Source organism: Pholcus phalangioides, unplaced genomic scaffold (genome assembly GCF_987345545.1).
Source record: "Pholcus phalangioides strain wild (caught in Gottingen) unplaced genomic scaffold, Ppha-v1.0 ptg000017l_1, whole genome shotgun sequence".
Taxonomy (NCBI): Eukaryota; Metazoa; Arthropoda; class Arachnida; order Araneae; family Pholcidae; genus Pholcus; species Pholcus phalangioides.
The window spans coordinates 59,949,692-59,966,102 of record NW_028301610.1 but is presented as its reverse complement, the minus strand read 5'-3'; the positions used below and the strand labels follow the sequence as shown (position 1 = coordinate 59,966,102).

The following is a 16,411-nucleotide window of genomic DNA, read 5'->3' as shown; positions in this document are numbered from 1 at the left end:
TTTGGCCTATTGGAACATATTGAATTGAAACAGTAGGGTTATTGAATTAAAAGTTATTTTTTTACCCCAATAGAATACGCAGATTGATTACAAAATATTTGCCACAATTTTTGAGCAGCTGAGATTCTTAATCAAATCCATCACCTTATAGGCATAAATCTAGAATCTTTATCTAATCCATTTTCACAAATAACCAGTACAAATATTATATTGATGCTTTATTTAATCAATCCGAATTTCGCAATTGCTGATCTATCAGATTCTTTCACAGCTTCTGTGAACTAAATAAATAATCGTATATTTCTAGTTCTGATGATTAATAAATATTTCTAACATTCTAAAACATTTTTGTGCTTTCAATCAAGGTTCTGAATTGAAAACTAATGGTGTATACTATTACTTATATTACTTTTCTGTTCTTTTTTTTGCTATGTTTTTTTATCTTTTCTAACCTAATGTGGTGGAATTTTTTTCTTATGTCTGGGTGACAATAACATCTATTACATGCATCTTGTAGCTGGTAGCAGCGACAAAGTTGACACTACTTATGATGGTAAAAATGGTGTTAGATGTTTGAAAATCAGTCCTAATGGAAAACATTTAGCTTCTGGTGATCGTTCAGGCAATATCAGGTAAAATAATCATTAGTTTGTAATTGAAAGATTTTCTACCAAAGCAAAGAATATTTTAGTGTTCTTACTTATAAATTAGCTATGATATTGTTGCCCTTATACTTTTTTTCACATGTCACATGTGGGTGTTCATGGATTCAAGTTTCAAGCATAAGTGGAACCGATTAAAACTAACAAGCATTGTAAATATGCTCTGAGAATTACATCAATATAATGCTTCCACGTAAATATGAAAATCTGTGGACTATGAAAATGTCTGTGGACATCATATGAAGATGGAAAGAAAATACAAAACATATTGTTGGGCATATAGGCGGAGATTGACTTGGAAGTCTGTGGAGGCAAGGTCATTATTGCTGGGGGGGGGGGCACGATGATGATGATGATAATTCATATATACATTAGATCAGTTGAACCTATGTTTGACGCTGCCCCCCCCCCCGTATCTCCGCCCATGTTGTAGGGAAATAATAAATCTCTGCACTCATGGGTGTTATTTTCAGGGTGAAAACAAAAAAGCTTCTGTATTTAAAAAAAAACATGGTCAGAATGATTGAGTGTCTGTGGAGTCAGAGATTGCCACAGACACACATGATCGTAAGGCAATGGAATGAAGATTGTAATCATGACTTCTTTTTTTTTCCACTAACATGGCAACAACTTTGATGTCAAAAATGAGAACTGGATACCAAGGGCGTAGCGAGGGGGAAGGACTTGGGGGTCTGGTTTCCCCCCCCCCCCGAAATGTGAGAAAATGACCGAAAAAAGGGGAAAAGATGGCCAAATCCATTGTTCTGTCAGTTTGGTTCCCCCCCCCCCCGAACGAAATTTCTGGCTACGCCCCTGCTGGATACTGAAGTGAAGCAAACCCCACACACACACGTTCTTCTCTATCACATGCAGATCACAATTTTTGTTACAATATATGTTTGCTTCGACAGAAATTTATTTCATGATTATCATTAAGATAAATACAACAACAAAGGGCAAAACTAAGTTAACATAAAAAGTAGTATCAGTTACCACATTCGAAACTGAACAATATATATCTTTTGAAGTGGGCATGGCACTCTGGCTTCACGCTCATCTTTGAAATGCAAATTCACGTCTGAAGTGTTGTTGGATCACAACTATATGCTAAAGGCGTGGAGGATTATGGCCAAAACCCCTCTAAAAAGAAATATGAACTCTGTCAATAAACTGAGGCCCTCAGTCCCCAGCAGTCTGAGTGTCCCTGGTTACAGCAGCAACCAGCAAGACATCAAGACAGGGTGCTAAGAATCTCTGGGTTGGACCAGGCTGCCATAAGATGATGACCTTGGCCGGACGATCTCTTTCTTCAGAAAATCGTTTGCAGGAGTTGGAAGAACTGGAAAGAATAAATTGGGACATCTTAGGCATCTGTGAAATAAGAAAAGGAGAGAAGAAAATTGAACTTGCCAGTGGACATGTATTTTACTACAGAGGAACAGGTAATGGAAGAACCAGTGGAGTACGATTTCTCATTCATAAAAAGTGGAAAAATCACATTGTTGAGTTAGATAGTACATCTGATAGAGTTGCAAAGCTGGTCATGCAAATATCAAGCAGATACAGGATACAGATTATACAAGTCTATTCACCAACAACAAGCTATTCTGAGGAAGTAGAAGACTTTTATGAAGAATTAGACGAGCTGCATAGTAAAGGAAACCATCATATCAAAATAGTAATGGGTGACTTCAATGCCAGAATTAAAGAGGGAAGAAATGGTGAAGAAGAAATCATGGTTACGGTGTACAAAACAACAGAGGAAACCGACTCGTCAAATTTGCAGAGAGCGAACAGTTATGCATCATGAATTCATTTTTCTAGAAGAAACCCCAAAGAAAGTGGACCTGGAGAAGCCCAACTGGAGCAACTAGTGAGATCGACTACATCCTATCTAATAAGAAGCATATGATCCAAGACTGCAGTGTTCTCAACAAATTCAATACTGGAAGTGATCATCGACTGGTTAGATGTAGAATAAGGCTTAACACTAGAATGGAAAGAGCAAAACTTATCAAAAATAGAAAAACTGTTATCGATACGATAAAGCTTCAAGAACATTGATATAAATTCCAGTTAGAGCTAAAGAACCGATTTGATTTGCTATATAACACCACTGAGGATGGACAAGATATCACCACAATGAACAAAACTTTAACCACTACCCTAAAAGAAGTAGCAAAAGAAGTCGCTAGAGAAAAAGAAATCAAACCAGTAAAAAAAATAACAGAAGAAACAAAGAAACTTATGAAAGACCGGAGAGAATTTCAGATTAAGAATAATGACGCTAAATCTAAAGTGGAATATGCGGAACTTTGCAAGACAGTATGAAAACAGATTACAGAAGATGTCAGGAAGTTTAATTGCGATATTATAAAGAAAGCATTGGAAGATAATAGGAGCTTAAAATCAGCAAAACGGAATCTGTGTGTAGGGAGAAAGGAAATTTTTGCACTAAAAAGAAAAGATGGAACCATCACAAAAGATGGAAATGAAATCATTAGTATTGTTGAGGAATTTTATAATACTTTATACAAACATGAAAAACAGGATCGGGACAGAGGAAAGGGAGCAGAAAGAAAAGAAAATGAAGCTGAATTTGTACAAGTAGCACCTGTGCTGAAGGAGGAAGTCTATAAGGCTATAAGATGCATGAAAAAAGGGAAATGCCCAGGTGAAGATGGGATTTCAATAGACATTGTTAAAAAAGCAGGAGAAGAATTTGCCAGTATGCTAGCTGCCTTGTTCAGAAATTGTCTCACAAAATTGGATTTGCTTGACGATGGGAATAACTCAATGATGGTTTGTCTTTACAAAAAGGGCGAGAAAGAGGATATCAAGAAATATCGACCAATCAGTCTCCTATCAGTAATTTATAAAATCTTCACCAAAGTGCTGACATATAGGTTTGAATCCAAATTGGATGAAGCTCAACCAAAAGAACAGGCAGGATTTCGAAGTGGATTCAGTACAATGGATCACATCCAAACAATCAGGGTACTTATAGAGAGAAACAAGGAATACGAATTACCATTGTGCATGGCCTTCATTGATTTTGAGAAAGCGTTTGACTCTGTCTTCACATCTGCTGTTGTTAAAGCTCTAGATATAATTGGTGTAGAGAAGACTTACATCAATATCATCAAGAAAATGTATGACAAAGCAACTGCAACGATTCATTTGGATAAAAGAAAAGCAAAGATTAAACTCGAAAAGGAGTCAGACAGGGTGATACTATCTCACCAAAACTCTTTACCATTGTTTTAGAAGAAGTATTCAGAAAACTAGATTGGGATAAAAAAGGAATTAAAATAAATGGAGAATTTCTCAACCATCTGTGTTTTGCAGACGACGTTGCTGTTATTGGCAGTAATCCAGATGAACTAGAGGAAATGATACAAGAATTGCCAAAGGCAAGTATTCAGGTGGGCTTGAAAATGAATCTGCAAAAGACTAAAGTTATGTTCAACCCCTTTGCATTGAAGAGGACAATCTTGCTCAACAGCACAGAGATAGAAAAAGTAGAATGCTATGTATACCTGGGACAAGAAATTACCATGGACAACGGAATCATTAATGAAATAAACTGAAGGATCAGGATTGGATGGAGCACTTTTGGCAAAAACTGTGTAATTCTGAAGAGTCACATGCCATGCATGAAAAGAAAAGTTTTAATCAGTGTGTGCTACCAGCACTGACTTATGGAGCTGAAACATGGACACTCACAAGCAAAACGATACAAAGGCTACAGACAACACAAAGGAGCATGGAAAGATGTATGCTAGGCATCACAAGGAGAGACAGAAAACGAATCACTTGGATAAGGAAATGGAAATGGGCTAGACATATTGCAAGAAGACAAGACAACAGATGGACCACAAGTATTCTAGAGTGGTACCCACATGGTGTTAAACGTCCGAGAAGGCAACCCCACGCAAGATGGATTGACGAGATCAGGAAAGTGGCAGGAGTCAACTGGATGGCTAAAGCATCAGACAGAGCAGAATGGAAAAATTTAGAGTAGACCTTCATCCAGCAGTGGATTGAAAATGGTTGTTGATGATGATGATATGTTTACTTATTTGGTAAAACAATGGTTAAATATGACGTGTTAGTTTTTACTATTATTCAGATTTAAACTAATTGTTAAAAGAAATGACAACATTACATAGACTGCAGAATGTACAGTAGGACAGTACCTTCTTCATAATTAAAGTTATTATCAAGTTCTGGAGTTAAGATGAATGGCAGCAGTGATAATGCGATAAAACAAATACCCATTTTTGAATACAACATGTTTTTATTTTTTCCTTATTCATTTACATTCTATAACTACAATATGTAAATATGTTCAATATGACCTTGATTTAATGAATGTCACTTCACCAAAAATTACTTTCAAACTAGAGATATTGTTAAATCAAGAATGCTAAAAAAAATTGTTAGAAGTTGTAGCATCATTTTTCATAGCATCACTTTTTCATGAGATAATAAAAATTTGTTTAACGTAAGACATGATTTCTATATTTGCAGCCTTTCTCTCATCACCACTATAACTTAAGGGTCATAAATAATCACCACTTAAGATAGTTAATTATCTTTATCCATCTATCCAGTGACTATACTATTCCATAATAGAAATGCTCACAATCAAGAATTGGTATGATCAGAATTTAATTTTAGCATTTATTTCAACAATAGTAAAACATTATTCAAACTTAATAAAATAATAAGGATCAAAGTCAAGTTAACATGTTAAGGCAGCCAGCTGCTGTGAAAGTGTGTAAGTGTATTCACACAACAAAAAACTTTAAATATATAGGTTACAGCAGTGCCACGAGCAGTCCTTTAAAATATGCAAATTACCTTTTTTTTATTTGCACCACAACAAGCATCAGAGAATGTGTTTTTAATTTTCTAGTTTTCAAATCCAAGGTGTTCAGGGGTAAGACATTTTTGAAAATTGTAAACAGCTTAAACCAGGAGCAGCCAACCTTTTCCATTTACACAACTTGACCAATTGCTATCAAAATTTGCAGAAAACAAGAACCCAACATTTCTTATCTAAGCAAGACAGATGATAGTCTAGCCATGGTTCTGCATGCTTCATTATGCTAGTATTAAGAAGACAGCCTGAGAACATATCTGGGAGTTCAACCAAAACATCCATCTTGAGAATGCCACTATTCGTTCAGCAATTCCATGCGGGGGGGGGTTACCCAGGGCATCACATGATTTCCCCTCAGGCAAAGTAACGTACAGTTGAACCCTGATTTAATGCCACTATTAGCAGAATCTTGACACTATAATGAGTTTGGCGTTATATCGAATCATGGTTTAAGAGTTTGGTGTTGTATCGAATCATGGTTTAACATGTGTAATCCCTGGAAATGGAAGATTTGTTCACTAAAAATTTCTGGTGCTAATCAGAGTTGATGCAGAGGGCACTATAACAGGTTTTAAACTGTATTTGGGTTCCATCTACCTGGGTGAAAGTATCAACCTATTTATCTACATAATTTTCAAAATCATAGCAGCAGATCTCATTGTTATGGAGTCCTCTTATGCAGCCATTCCCTCCCAGTAGGCTCATGCGTTGGGATGGTGACACCCTGGGGTTACCTCTTCCTTTTCTATTCAGAAATAAACAAAATGGGTGGAAAAACACTCTCAATATACAATTCTTTGATAAATACATCAAAAAGTATGTCCTGAAGAAAAATGCTGCATATGTATTTACTAGTCATCTGGCTACGACAGCATATGAAATCATACTGATTTTCTGTCTATATCAAAATATAGTAGTAATAAATAAAGTAGATATAATGGAATATTCATTATACAGCTGATGCCACCTCGTAAGGCATCCTTCTCTCTCTGCATTATTTGCTCGCCAGTAGACATGAGTTGAACAATCATATTTCAATAAATATATTTCCTGCATTCATTTTGAACTTGAACAACCTATGCTGGCATTGCTTACAATTAAGAATTCAATATTTCTATTTTGAATACTAATTGGTAATTACTTCAATTATTGTGATTATTTATTTATTTTATATTTTTCTATTTCAAAAAAGGAAACCAACAAAAAACAAGATAAATTCAGTTTTGATGTATTCATAAAAATATTTAAAAAATATTTTTAGCTCGAATTTTGCAAACAAGAAAAAAAATGGGGGTACACACATGTGCATAAAAAGCAGCACCACGGGTAGCTCACTATGAAATCAACTGGTCAGATGATTGGTTAAAAATGGAAGTTTTGGTTGAGAAACAATTGTTTGTCTTTGTTATTACTGTGGCACCATCTGTTGTGAAGATCTGTAAGTGACATTTTCAAGGATATGCACATGCATTCTCATTTCGAAGTTTCAGAATCTAATAACCCTACCGCAATGCAAATCATATACTGGGGGCCCAGGATGCTTATAGGGACTTCCCAAATATACTTTGTAGGGGAGGAAGCTGAGCTCCCCACTACCATGAGTTCATGAAAGTGCAGCACGATGCATGCTCCCCCACCATAGGGACGTTATTGAATCCTTTAGAGAGAGAGGTATGGCTAAAAAACAAAACAAAAACACATTTAATCAGAAGGTATCACATGAGATTATTTTTAAAAAGACCAACCTTACCAAACATGGATATATTTCCTATATGGCGCTTATAAAGATATTTCAGAGCCTATATACATGATCGTCTTCTATAAAAAAAAAAAAAAATTTAAACAATTTTTTTTATTGAAAAATTAAACAGAGTTTCTTTGATTTCTTTAAGAAAGCCTTTGTGTGTCACTTCATGGTATTGGGAGTGACGCACATGCTGCAGGTTGGCCACCCTTGCCCTAAACCAGGAATGGCCAACCCGCGGCATGCATGCCACAGTGTGGTATGGTGGAGTTTTAACAGTGGCACGTGAAGACTTACTGGAAAATTAAAAAATTTGAAAAAATTATGTCTTCAGGAACTTCATCAAAATCCGTAAAAACCCTACTCGTATAGGGAAAAAACGAAAAATATATAAAGAATAACGCATAGCATGAAAAGAGAAACTTGTTAAGCAAAGAGGAAACTAGCCAAGCAGCCAGCACTTTGGCAACCTTCATTTCGACCAATCAGGGTTCAGAATCTGCAGTCTCGAACATTTTGTCTAGATGTGATGAACTTGCGAGAGCGAGCGCAACACTCTGGTTGTCTGGCTCAGTTGATTTGAAACTGCCGAGCAAGACGTTAAGCTTTTTTTTAAACTGTTTTTAGATTTTGGCATCAATCGTCGTTTTTTAAAAATTTTATTTTCACTATGTGCATGAGTAAACCTTTAAAATGATATACAAATGAACTTATTTTCTATTTTTATGTAATTTAAAAAATATTATTTTCACTTGAAGAACAAAACTTCATTGTGGGGCAAGATGGGATTGCTGTTGGGGTATGAGGCTAATCTTGGCTTAATGCACAAAGATGAACTGATTCTGCATTTTCATCTGCTTCACCTGCACATGTGCAATGGGCCCATCGTTTACTTTTCATTCCAACACTGAATCCAGCCCTCACCAGACTGTGGTTATAAATTACCACAGTAACGGCACTCAGCATCGGAAGCCTCTGATGAAGAATCAGAGTGGGACGTTTGTCAGTTTGTTTTGTTCACATTTGCTTCATATTGCCAATTTTTTTAGCATTTTATTTTTTCCACTACTACTTTTTCTAGTATTTATTTTTGCCAGAAGTAAATTTTTGTATGGTGACTCTGTCAAAACTGCAGTCTCGCCATCTTTCTATAATATTTTTCTCTAATGGAAATCGCTGCAACAGGTAGTGATTAGTTGGATTTCTTCTGGTGTCGAACATTTAGAATAATTCATGTTTTTTCCATTACTTGGCATGATATTGGTAGCTGTAGTCTGGGGGATTTAGATAGTAGCAGCAAGGTTAGTTGTGTCAGTAGGCTGTAACATTGAAAGTTGGATGGCAGTGGCAGCTTATGGCCTGTCTGTAGTCTCAGAAGGTGTAAAATCATGTTCACTAGAAACTTCTTGATTGACAGACCAAATGCTAGTCTTCTGAAATCCATTGATTGCGGTTGACATGGCAGCTGATTTTACAAATGCATCTTCATATATTTTTGCAGTCTGGTACAAAGAAACTACACGTCTTGGGTTTGATCTTATCTAACTTGTTACTTCCTGATCGTAATAAACAGTAAGTGTTTTCATTGACTGTAAAACTTGAAATGAGTCAGCAATTTTTTTTTTGTATACCATTTTCCCCTTAATAACAGATTCAATTGCATTTTTCATTGATTCCGGACCTCATCCTCATCGATCAGTCTTACTTTTTGTGTATATATGTGCGAACAATATCAGTTAATCTGCAAAGAAGAAAGAATGACTAAGCAAGAGTGAGGTAAGATGAATTACTATCCTGTCATGCCCCACAGAAAAAATCCGGTCTTGCCCCACTGATAAATTAGTTGGTGATTAATGCTTGTTGGTGGTTATGTTTTTACCAAGAGTATTTATAATGTATGTCAGTTAATTGCTAGGAACTACACTTTTTACTAGTATTTATGAAGTTATAAGTGAGAGAGTATAAGTTACGTTATTCAGCACAAAACTGCAATGACGCAAATATACTATCCAAGAGAAATCAGACTACTTACTTGAAAAACTTTTGCACAAGCCAAATGACTCAATCAAAATAGCTTCTACTTTCACAAAGACTCCTTCTCCACCTCTGCAACTAGTACCAACATTGTTGTCTCGCTGGCAGCAACGAGTGTGCTAGCAGCTCAATTATCCTGTCTTGTCCCACTCTCCCTCTAATAAGGACAAAACATTGCCCTACATCAGTATCAAATATTGGACAAATTGTCATTTATTATGTTTTTGGCATCTGATTACCTTCAAACTCTTCTAAGTACACTCATGTCCAGAAATTGAGGATAATGCCAGCTCCGGCAAATAAAGGTTCAGAAACAAAACAAACGTTACTTATTCATGAAGCCCATTTATTTAACAATAGATAAAGAACAAAAACGATGGTGTATGTATGATACCATTCATAAAAACTATGATTTTTGCTCCCTGGAGCAATTGTAAAAAACATCTCCTTTACAAAACTCAGGACATGTCATTGTATATATGCAGATTGAGGGAATCGTAAAATCTGGGGTCAATAAATTGAGGCTCGGCTGCATTATTTTGAATGTTATGCAAGATAATGTTTAATGTATCTACAGCTATATCTATGTATTGCTTAGCTAACAATGCTTTCAGCTGAACATTACACCCTAATAACCCATTTTCTTAGTTATTCATATAAAGCAAACCAGTTTGTGGTTTCTATTTGTGAGTTTTGGGTCGTCTTATCACACTAAAAAAAGAATCCAGCCATTTAATACTATGATTCTCGACGTACTCGTTTTTATAAAAGTTTCACGGGCAATTATCATATATATATATTTTTTTAATTTAATGTATGACATGTTGTCAACATGCATATACACAATAGATATAGTAAAAAATTATGTGACTGAAATTGAAGGAATTTTGATTCAAGAATTCATAGAAAATTTTTATTCCATTGCAAATATTTATTTCTCAGGATTTATGACTTAGAGTTTGTTGAAGAGTTGTGCAAAGTTGAAGCTCATGATTCAGAAGTACTGTGTCTTGAATATTCTAAGCCAATAACTGTAGCAGGTATTCCATGTTTATATATCAGTGTTACATATGAATAGTTTTCTTTTTTTATTCTAATTTATTTGATAGCATCATCACATTTATTCTTTATTTTGTTCATTTCTGTATGTTATTGTCCCTTTAAGCGGCAATGACAAGACATTTCGCCTCCATAAAAGCCACTTATTTTAGTATTGACAAGCCCAGATATTTTGTAAAAATTATTCCTCAATTGAAAGTTATTTTTATACTCCTTAGTTTGCGCTTCCTGAAAATCATAAGAAAGCCTACCTAGTTAACCAGTCAGGTGGTTACGATAGCATATGCAATTGCACTGATTTTTAATCTAATTATTTCAATTTTTGAAAACTAATTAGTAATTATTTCAATTATCATAATTTTTTTTGTTGATTTTAAAAAACGGTTAAGAACATGAAGTCAAGTTTAAATATATCCATAAAAAATTTTAATCAGGAAAATTGATTGCATTAGCTTCAAACTTTTAAAAAAGAAAAAAAAGGCAAAAGGCAAAATTAATTAGACAGCTGACTGGTTAAAAAGGGTATGGCATTTTTTGAACGGTGGTTTAGAGATTTCTAATTGTCGCTTAAAGGGTTAAGAAAAAAAATTTAGCTCAGAGATACATGTAGAAAAGAAACATGGTGGTGTATACATCATGGGTGGATGACTTATAACATGACCTCTAGTCTAGAATCATTGGTAGAGCCCCTCTGCAGTGAATTCAAGGTATGAAAAGTGAAATACATGATTAAAATCCTTCTGGGTCTTGTTAGCCTTGCCCTTTTTTGGGGGGGGGGCATGACCCACCAACTTCTCTGTTTTATGTATGAGAATAACCTTGATGTGTAGGAGCAGTAGTTGCTATGTTGAATTTCTCGCTACCTTACAAATACAAATACAACGCCACAACAGGCAAAATGCCCAACGAGGTGGCTGATAAAAAGATGCCCATAAAAATATGGATGTCATATGTTTCAAAAATACAGCAACCCCATTAAAAATGCAATTAACACAAATTATAAACAATATATACACATGATAAAATATTATACAATGCCCATAAAGAATACTTATGGTTGTCTTATTCTAAGAATGGATAGCTTCTCGATTTACCCCAACATGTTTATCGTATTTCTTTTTAAACGTGTCAATTGTGTTACAATTTACTACCTCCGGGGGTAAGCTATTCCATTTATTAACAACCCTATTAGAGAAAAATTCCCTGCGACACCATAACCTTGCATTGTCCCTCACCAATCGATACTGGTGTCCCCTTGTAAAAGCAGTTGATTGGCGGTGTACTAAAAGTTCATGGTCCATCCTATCCATCCCATTGAAAATTTTGAACACTTCGATCATATCTCCTCGACACCTGCTTTCATCCAATGTAAACATATTCAAAAAATGAAGTCTCTCTTCATAACTCAAGCCCTGTGTGCCAATAAGGACACGTGTAGCTCTTCTCTGCACCCCTTCAATCAAGTCTATGTCCCTCTGTAGGTATGGTCTCCAAAACCTTACCGCATACTCCAGTCCAGGACGAACTAAGCCTCGAAAAAGCGGAAGAATGACTTTAGGAGAACGCGAAGAGACCTTTTTGAAAATGAGACCAAGCATTCTATTCGCTTTTTTGACAACCGCTGAACAATGTTCAGAAAACTTAAGTCGCTCGTCAATGAGAATTCCCAAATCGGTGACTCTAGTTGCATCCGGGATAGTGACACCATTCAACTCGTAAGAGAACCGTGGGTTGTTCGAACCAAAATGAGCGACCATGCACTTATCTACGCTAAACGTCATGCTCCATTCATTTACCCATGCTGCAATCTTGTTTAAGTTGGTCTGGAGCAACTCCCTATCGCTTTCATTCCCGATTACCCCCATTAGCTTCCTACCTTGTTGTTATCTTATTCTTATATTTCATTTACAAATCAATGAAGAAAGCAGTATGTTTTTATTGTGAAAACATTTTTAATATAGTCATAAAATCGATGAAAAAAGTTTTATAATTATTCGAACTCTCCTAACATAAACATCATTCAGAAGTCATCATAAGAGAAATATATTTATATTTTTACAAAGTTTTTAGCAGCATCCTATTGAACTGCTCAGCACTAGTCATGCATGTACACTATTAGGACTCACCTTCCAGACAGTACTACTTATGCCAAACTGGAAGGTATTCTAGTGACATCACAAGCTTAGGTACTGCTCTGGTGATTATGATTTTGCCCTTGTAGCTGCTCTTGATTTTTTTTCTGTTGAAACTTCTGGGGACCAAATTTGTAGTTTTAAATGATTAATGTAATAATGTTTATTAAATTATTCGAAGATGATGTCACTCTACTGTTACAGTGAGGGTTTTGACAGCGGGCTGATATAAAGATAAATTCAGGAAAGAAAATTCAGCTAGCCGTGTGAGGAATCGAGCACACATCCTCTCATTTGCTGGGTGAGCACCCTAGACCACTAGACTACAAAGCCAATGAATCCTCTTAGAGCTCGTGTGCACTGAATAGGGCCGTACATGGATTTATCTTTGCATCAGCCAACTGTCGAAACCCTCGTAGTGATACCGGAGAGTGACATCACTTTTGAATAAGTTTCGATCTGGTGGCAGTGTCAGAAATTATGAGCTTTAGCTTGAGTTAGGTCTGACTGTCTGTGTATGGTCCCGTTCAGTGCACACAAGCTCTAAGGAAAGAGGATTCATTGGCTTTGTGGTCAAGATGCTCATCTGGCAAATGAGAGGATGTGGGTTTGATTCCCTGCAAGGTCAGTTGCATTTTCTTTCCTGGATGCATTATCCAGCTGATGAAACCTTTATATTAAATTATTACAAAGGATTGTAGACCTCAGAAAGCTTGCATTCATACATTGACAACCCCTGCCTGTTCTGCTTCCAGTCCACCAATGGCTCTTGCTTTCAATTCTATCAAATTGATACTTATTAGCAATTTTCAAAAATTTGCTAGCTCAGGTTTTATTATAGCAGGAGTTTGAATAAAATTACAGCCTCAGTCTATATCATGCATTTTAAAGCTATTTGTTCATGATGCAAACCTATGGATATACCATTGTTTTTGCTTAGCATCATATGATTGACAAATTGACTAAAATTTTGCATTAGTTTTCAGTCGCTGAGATAATTTAAATGTAATTTTGATTAGACCAAACAAAAAAAAAATTATACAGATGGGGGGGGGGGGGGAGAAAACAACAACACATCTCAGCCCATTAGAAAACTGCTTGATATGTGCAATATGTTTTATTTCTTCAATTTACTCTTGAACCTTCTCTGAATGCCAACCTCTACCTAGGTGCTTTTTCTATGGAGGTCACCCCTGACTGTCATAAATTTATATATTTTTTGAAGAGTTTAAATAATTTCTTTTTAAATTTCTGTAAATCATTACAATATAGTTGCTGCTTAGCCTATCAGGGCCTTTTGTAAGAGTATAGATAGGCTTGTCTGTCCATATGATCCTTTCAGATGTGCAGAGATTGTTAAGACCAAGGTTGGAGTTGTGGTAGAGTTTAAAGGTGTGACCACAAAAATTTAAGGGGCGTGGTAGCCCGGTCGATAAGATGCTTGCCTAAAGTACCAAAGGATGTTTAGAGGTGTCGCGAGTTCGATACCCAGTTCGTCCTTGTCAGAAAACTTTCCTGACACAGGGGTACAACAAAAAAAAAAAACGGCAACTTGACCGCAGCAAAAATTGCTACCGCAGGGAGTCCCCCATCGAGAGGTTAGCGCACCAACCTCTCGATGAGTATGAAAAACCAGCCTGCCGTTCGGAATCGGCAATAAATTGTAAGTCCCGGTCTAATTAGCCCTCGTGTGCAGAAAATGACCGTGGTGCGACAAAAATGATCAAAATGATCAAAGGTGTGACAGGTTTGGTCTTTATTTTACTGAGCATCTGCAACTCATTCTATTTCCATTAACACCTTCACTTTTGGCAACAAATTTGAACAATCTCTACTTGCACTAAAAAACTTTCTCACCCCTCCCCTTATGTGTTGTCTTTCTCTCTTATATACAGTATATGTATGGTGTACGAGGTGCATGTACGGTTAAGTAGTAGTATATGTATGGTAGAAAGACACGTTATATGTGGGGGATCATTAAATACAGGAGTATAGAAAAAATGAGGTGGAGAAAAATAATTTCTATTTATAGGGTTACAATGAAGCTTCACAATGATGAAAAAAGAGGTGAAAAAAAGACTGAGCTAGAATGAATTTCTTTCACTTATGTTTGGAGATGTCCCATTCGTGATCATTAAGGGGTTAAGGCAATTTACTTAGTTTGACACAGGTTCATATGAGGCTAAGGGACCAATCATAGAAAAGTTAGTTGAATCAGTCATTGGAGAGCTTAGTTGCTCAATATTTTAATTAAAACATGCATACATAGAGCAAGAAGCCACTCAAAGTGCTTTGTTTTTATTGTTCAAAATTATGGTGGTACTTATGAATTTTAATTGCCTTGATGTTCAATTGGATAGTCAGAAGTTGAGAGTATATTGGTTTATTCAAATTGAATTGTATGGTTACCTGGACCACAACTAGAGGGGAACAAGCATATCTGGTGCCTTGGGCGCTGGGCCAGAGGGGGTGCAAATTTCACCCTTTAACCTCTTCAGCATTATAAGGGGGTGATAAAATGCATGCTTGCCTCAGCTGACCAATCATCTGCTTGCGACCCTTATGGTTGCCCTCAGGAAATGAATGTGCTGCTATGACAGATTTAGAGTTGTATCAGAGACAGTTTCATTTTTATTCTGAAAGCTGGGTTTTCAATGTAGCCTCGAGTAAGCGTATATGCTTAGGGCGCACAAAATAATGTGAACACACTTATTTTTTATACACTAACCATGAATTATTTTTAACGTATGCATTTACAAATTACTTATTCTTCTTATCAATTAATGTAGCTTACATTGCGTATTGCTACATACTTGCATTTTCTACAGTTTTCTGAGTTTGATGGATGAATGCGAGCCAGTTTCCCCTTCAAAAAGTCTTTCCACTGAGAGAAACAAACCTTCAGCATAGAAACTGCATATTAAAAAAATTTTCAGATATTTACAAATTTTCTCACTTCTAATTCTAAAGATGAATGTCAGCACAAAACATATAACATCCGCTATCACTACCAGGCTTGTAAATCCAATATTTCTTGGTATGTTCAACTAACTCTATGTAAGAATTTTCTTGTAAAAAGAAAAATTCAATTTATAAGCAGTAGTAGTTTGTAGAGTTCCAACTTCGGGACGCAAATTTGAGCTGTCATACCCTTTAAAAAGTCTTTCCACACAGAGCAGGCAGACCTCCAAGCATTAAATGCATACACCTGCTTCTTTCACTTCTAATTTGATAGATAGATGACAGAACTTCAAACAAATGACACTTGTGCCTCAGACCAGTGATTCCCAAAGGGCGTACCATGAGATATTTCAGGGATAAAATCATACTTAACATATAATAGTGCTATGATTCCCATTCAGTGTGTGTAGCATTTTAGGGGTGCTGGGAGATATTTGAAATTCTTAAGGGTGCCACATAAATAAGTTTGGGAACTCTTGTCCCAGACAATAATAAATACAATGGGGAAATCTTTTAATCACACATCAAAATGTTAGGAATTCCCCAGAGAATGGAGGAATTCCCAATTTATTCACAAGGTGCATGTGCACTTTAGCAGTAGTACTGTGTATAACGATACTGTCTATAATGATAAACCTGCCTGTAACAATATTTTCTTTGGTCCCAGCGGAATTCCTATTTACTCAATGTATTTTGAACCTGCCTATGGCGATAATCACTTTTTGGATGCACCTATCTATAACCATAATTTTGCCTCTTTTTACAAGCTGGTAGTGCATTATAATCCTGATTTTTTTTTTATTTTTTTATCTTGCAAAACGACACCTCATAGTCCAGTGTGTACGTGATAAGAAGGAGAAGGGGGCTAGAACATTCTACAGGATCAATGCTCTACAGCAGTGTATCTCAAAGTGTGCATCATTGCTCATAG

The 16,411-nt window shown here is 36.0% G+C and overlaps 1 protein-coding gene across 6 annotated transcripts in view; it reads left to right on the top strand.

The window, feature by feature from the left end:
- Positions 1–16,411, top strand: part of LOC149074195 (mitogen-activated protein kinase-binding protein 1-like) — a 413,671-nt gene that overhangs the window by 179,185 nt on the left and 218,075 nt on the right. For all 6 annotated transcript variants that reach the window (XM_089246846.1, XM_089246851.1, XM_089246852.1 and 3 more), the window contains 2 exons: positions 518–632; positions 10,271–10,368. In XM_089246846.1, coding sequence (XP_089102972.1) covers positions 518–632; positions 10,271–10,368 — 213 coding nt within the window. The remainder of the gene's footprint in view (positions 1–517; positions 633–10,270; positions 10,369–16,411) is intronic.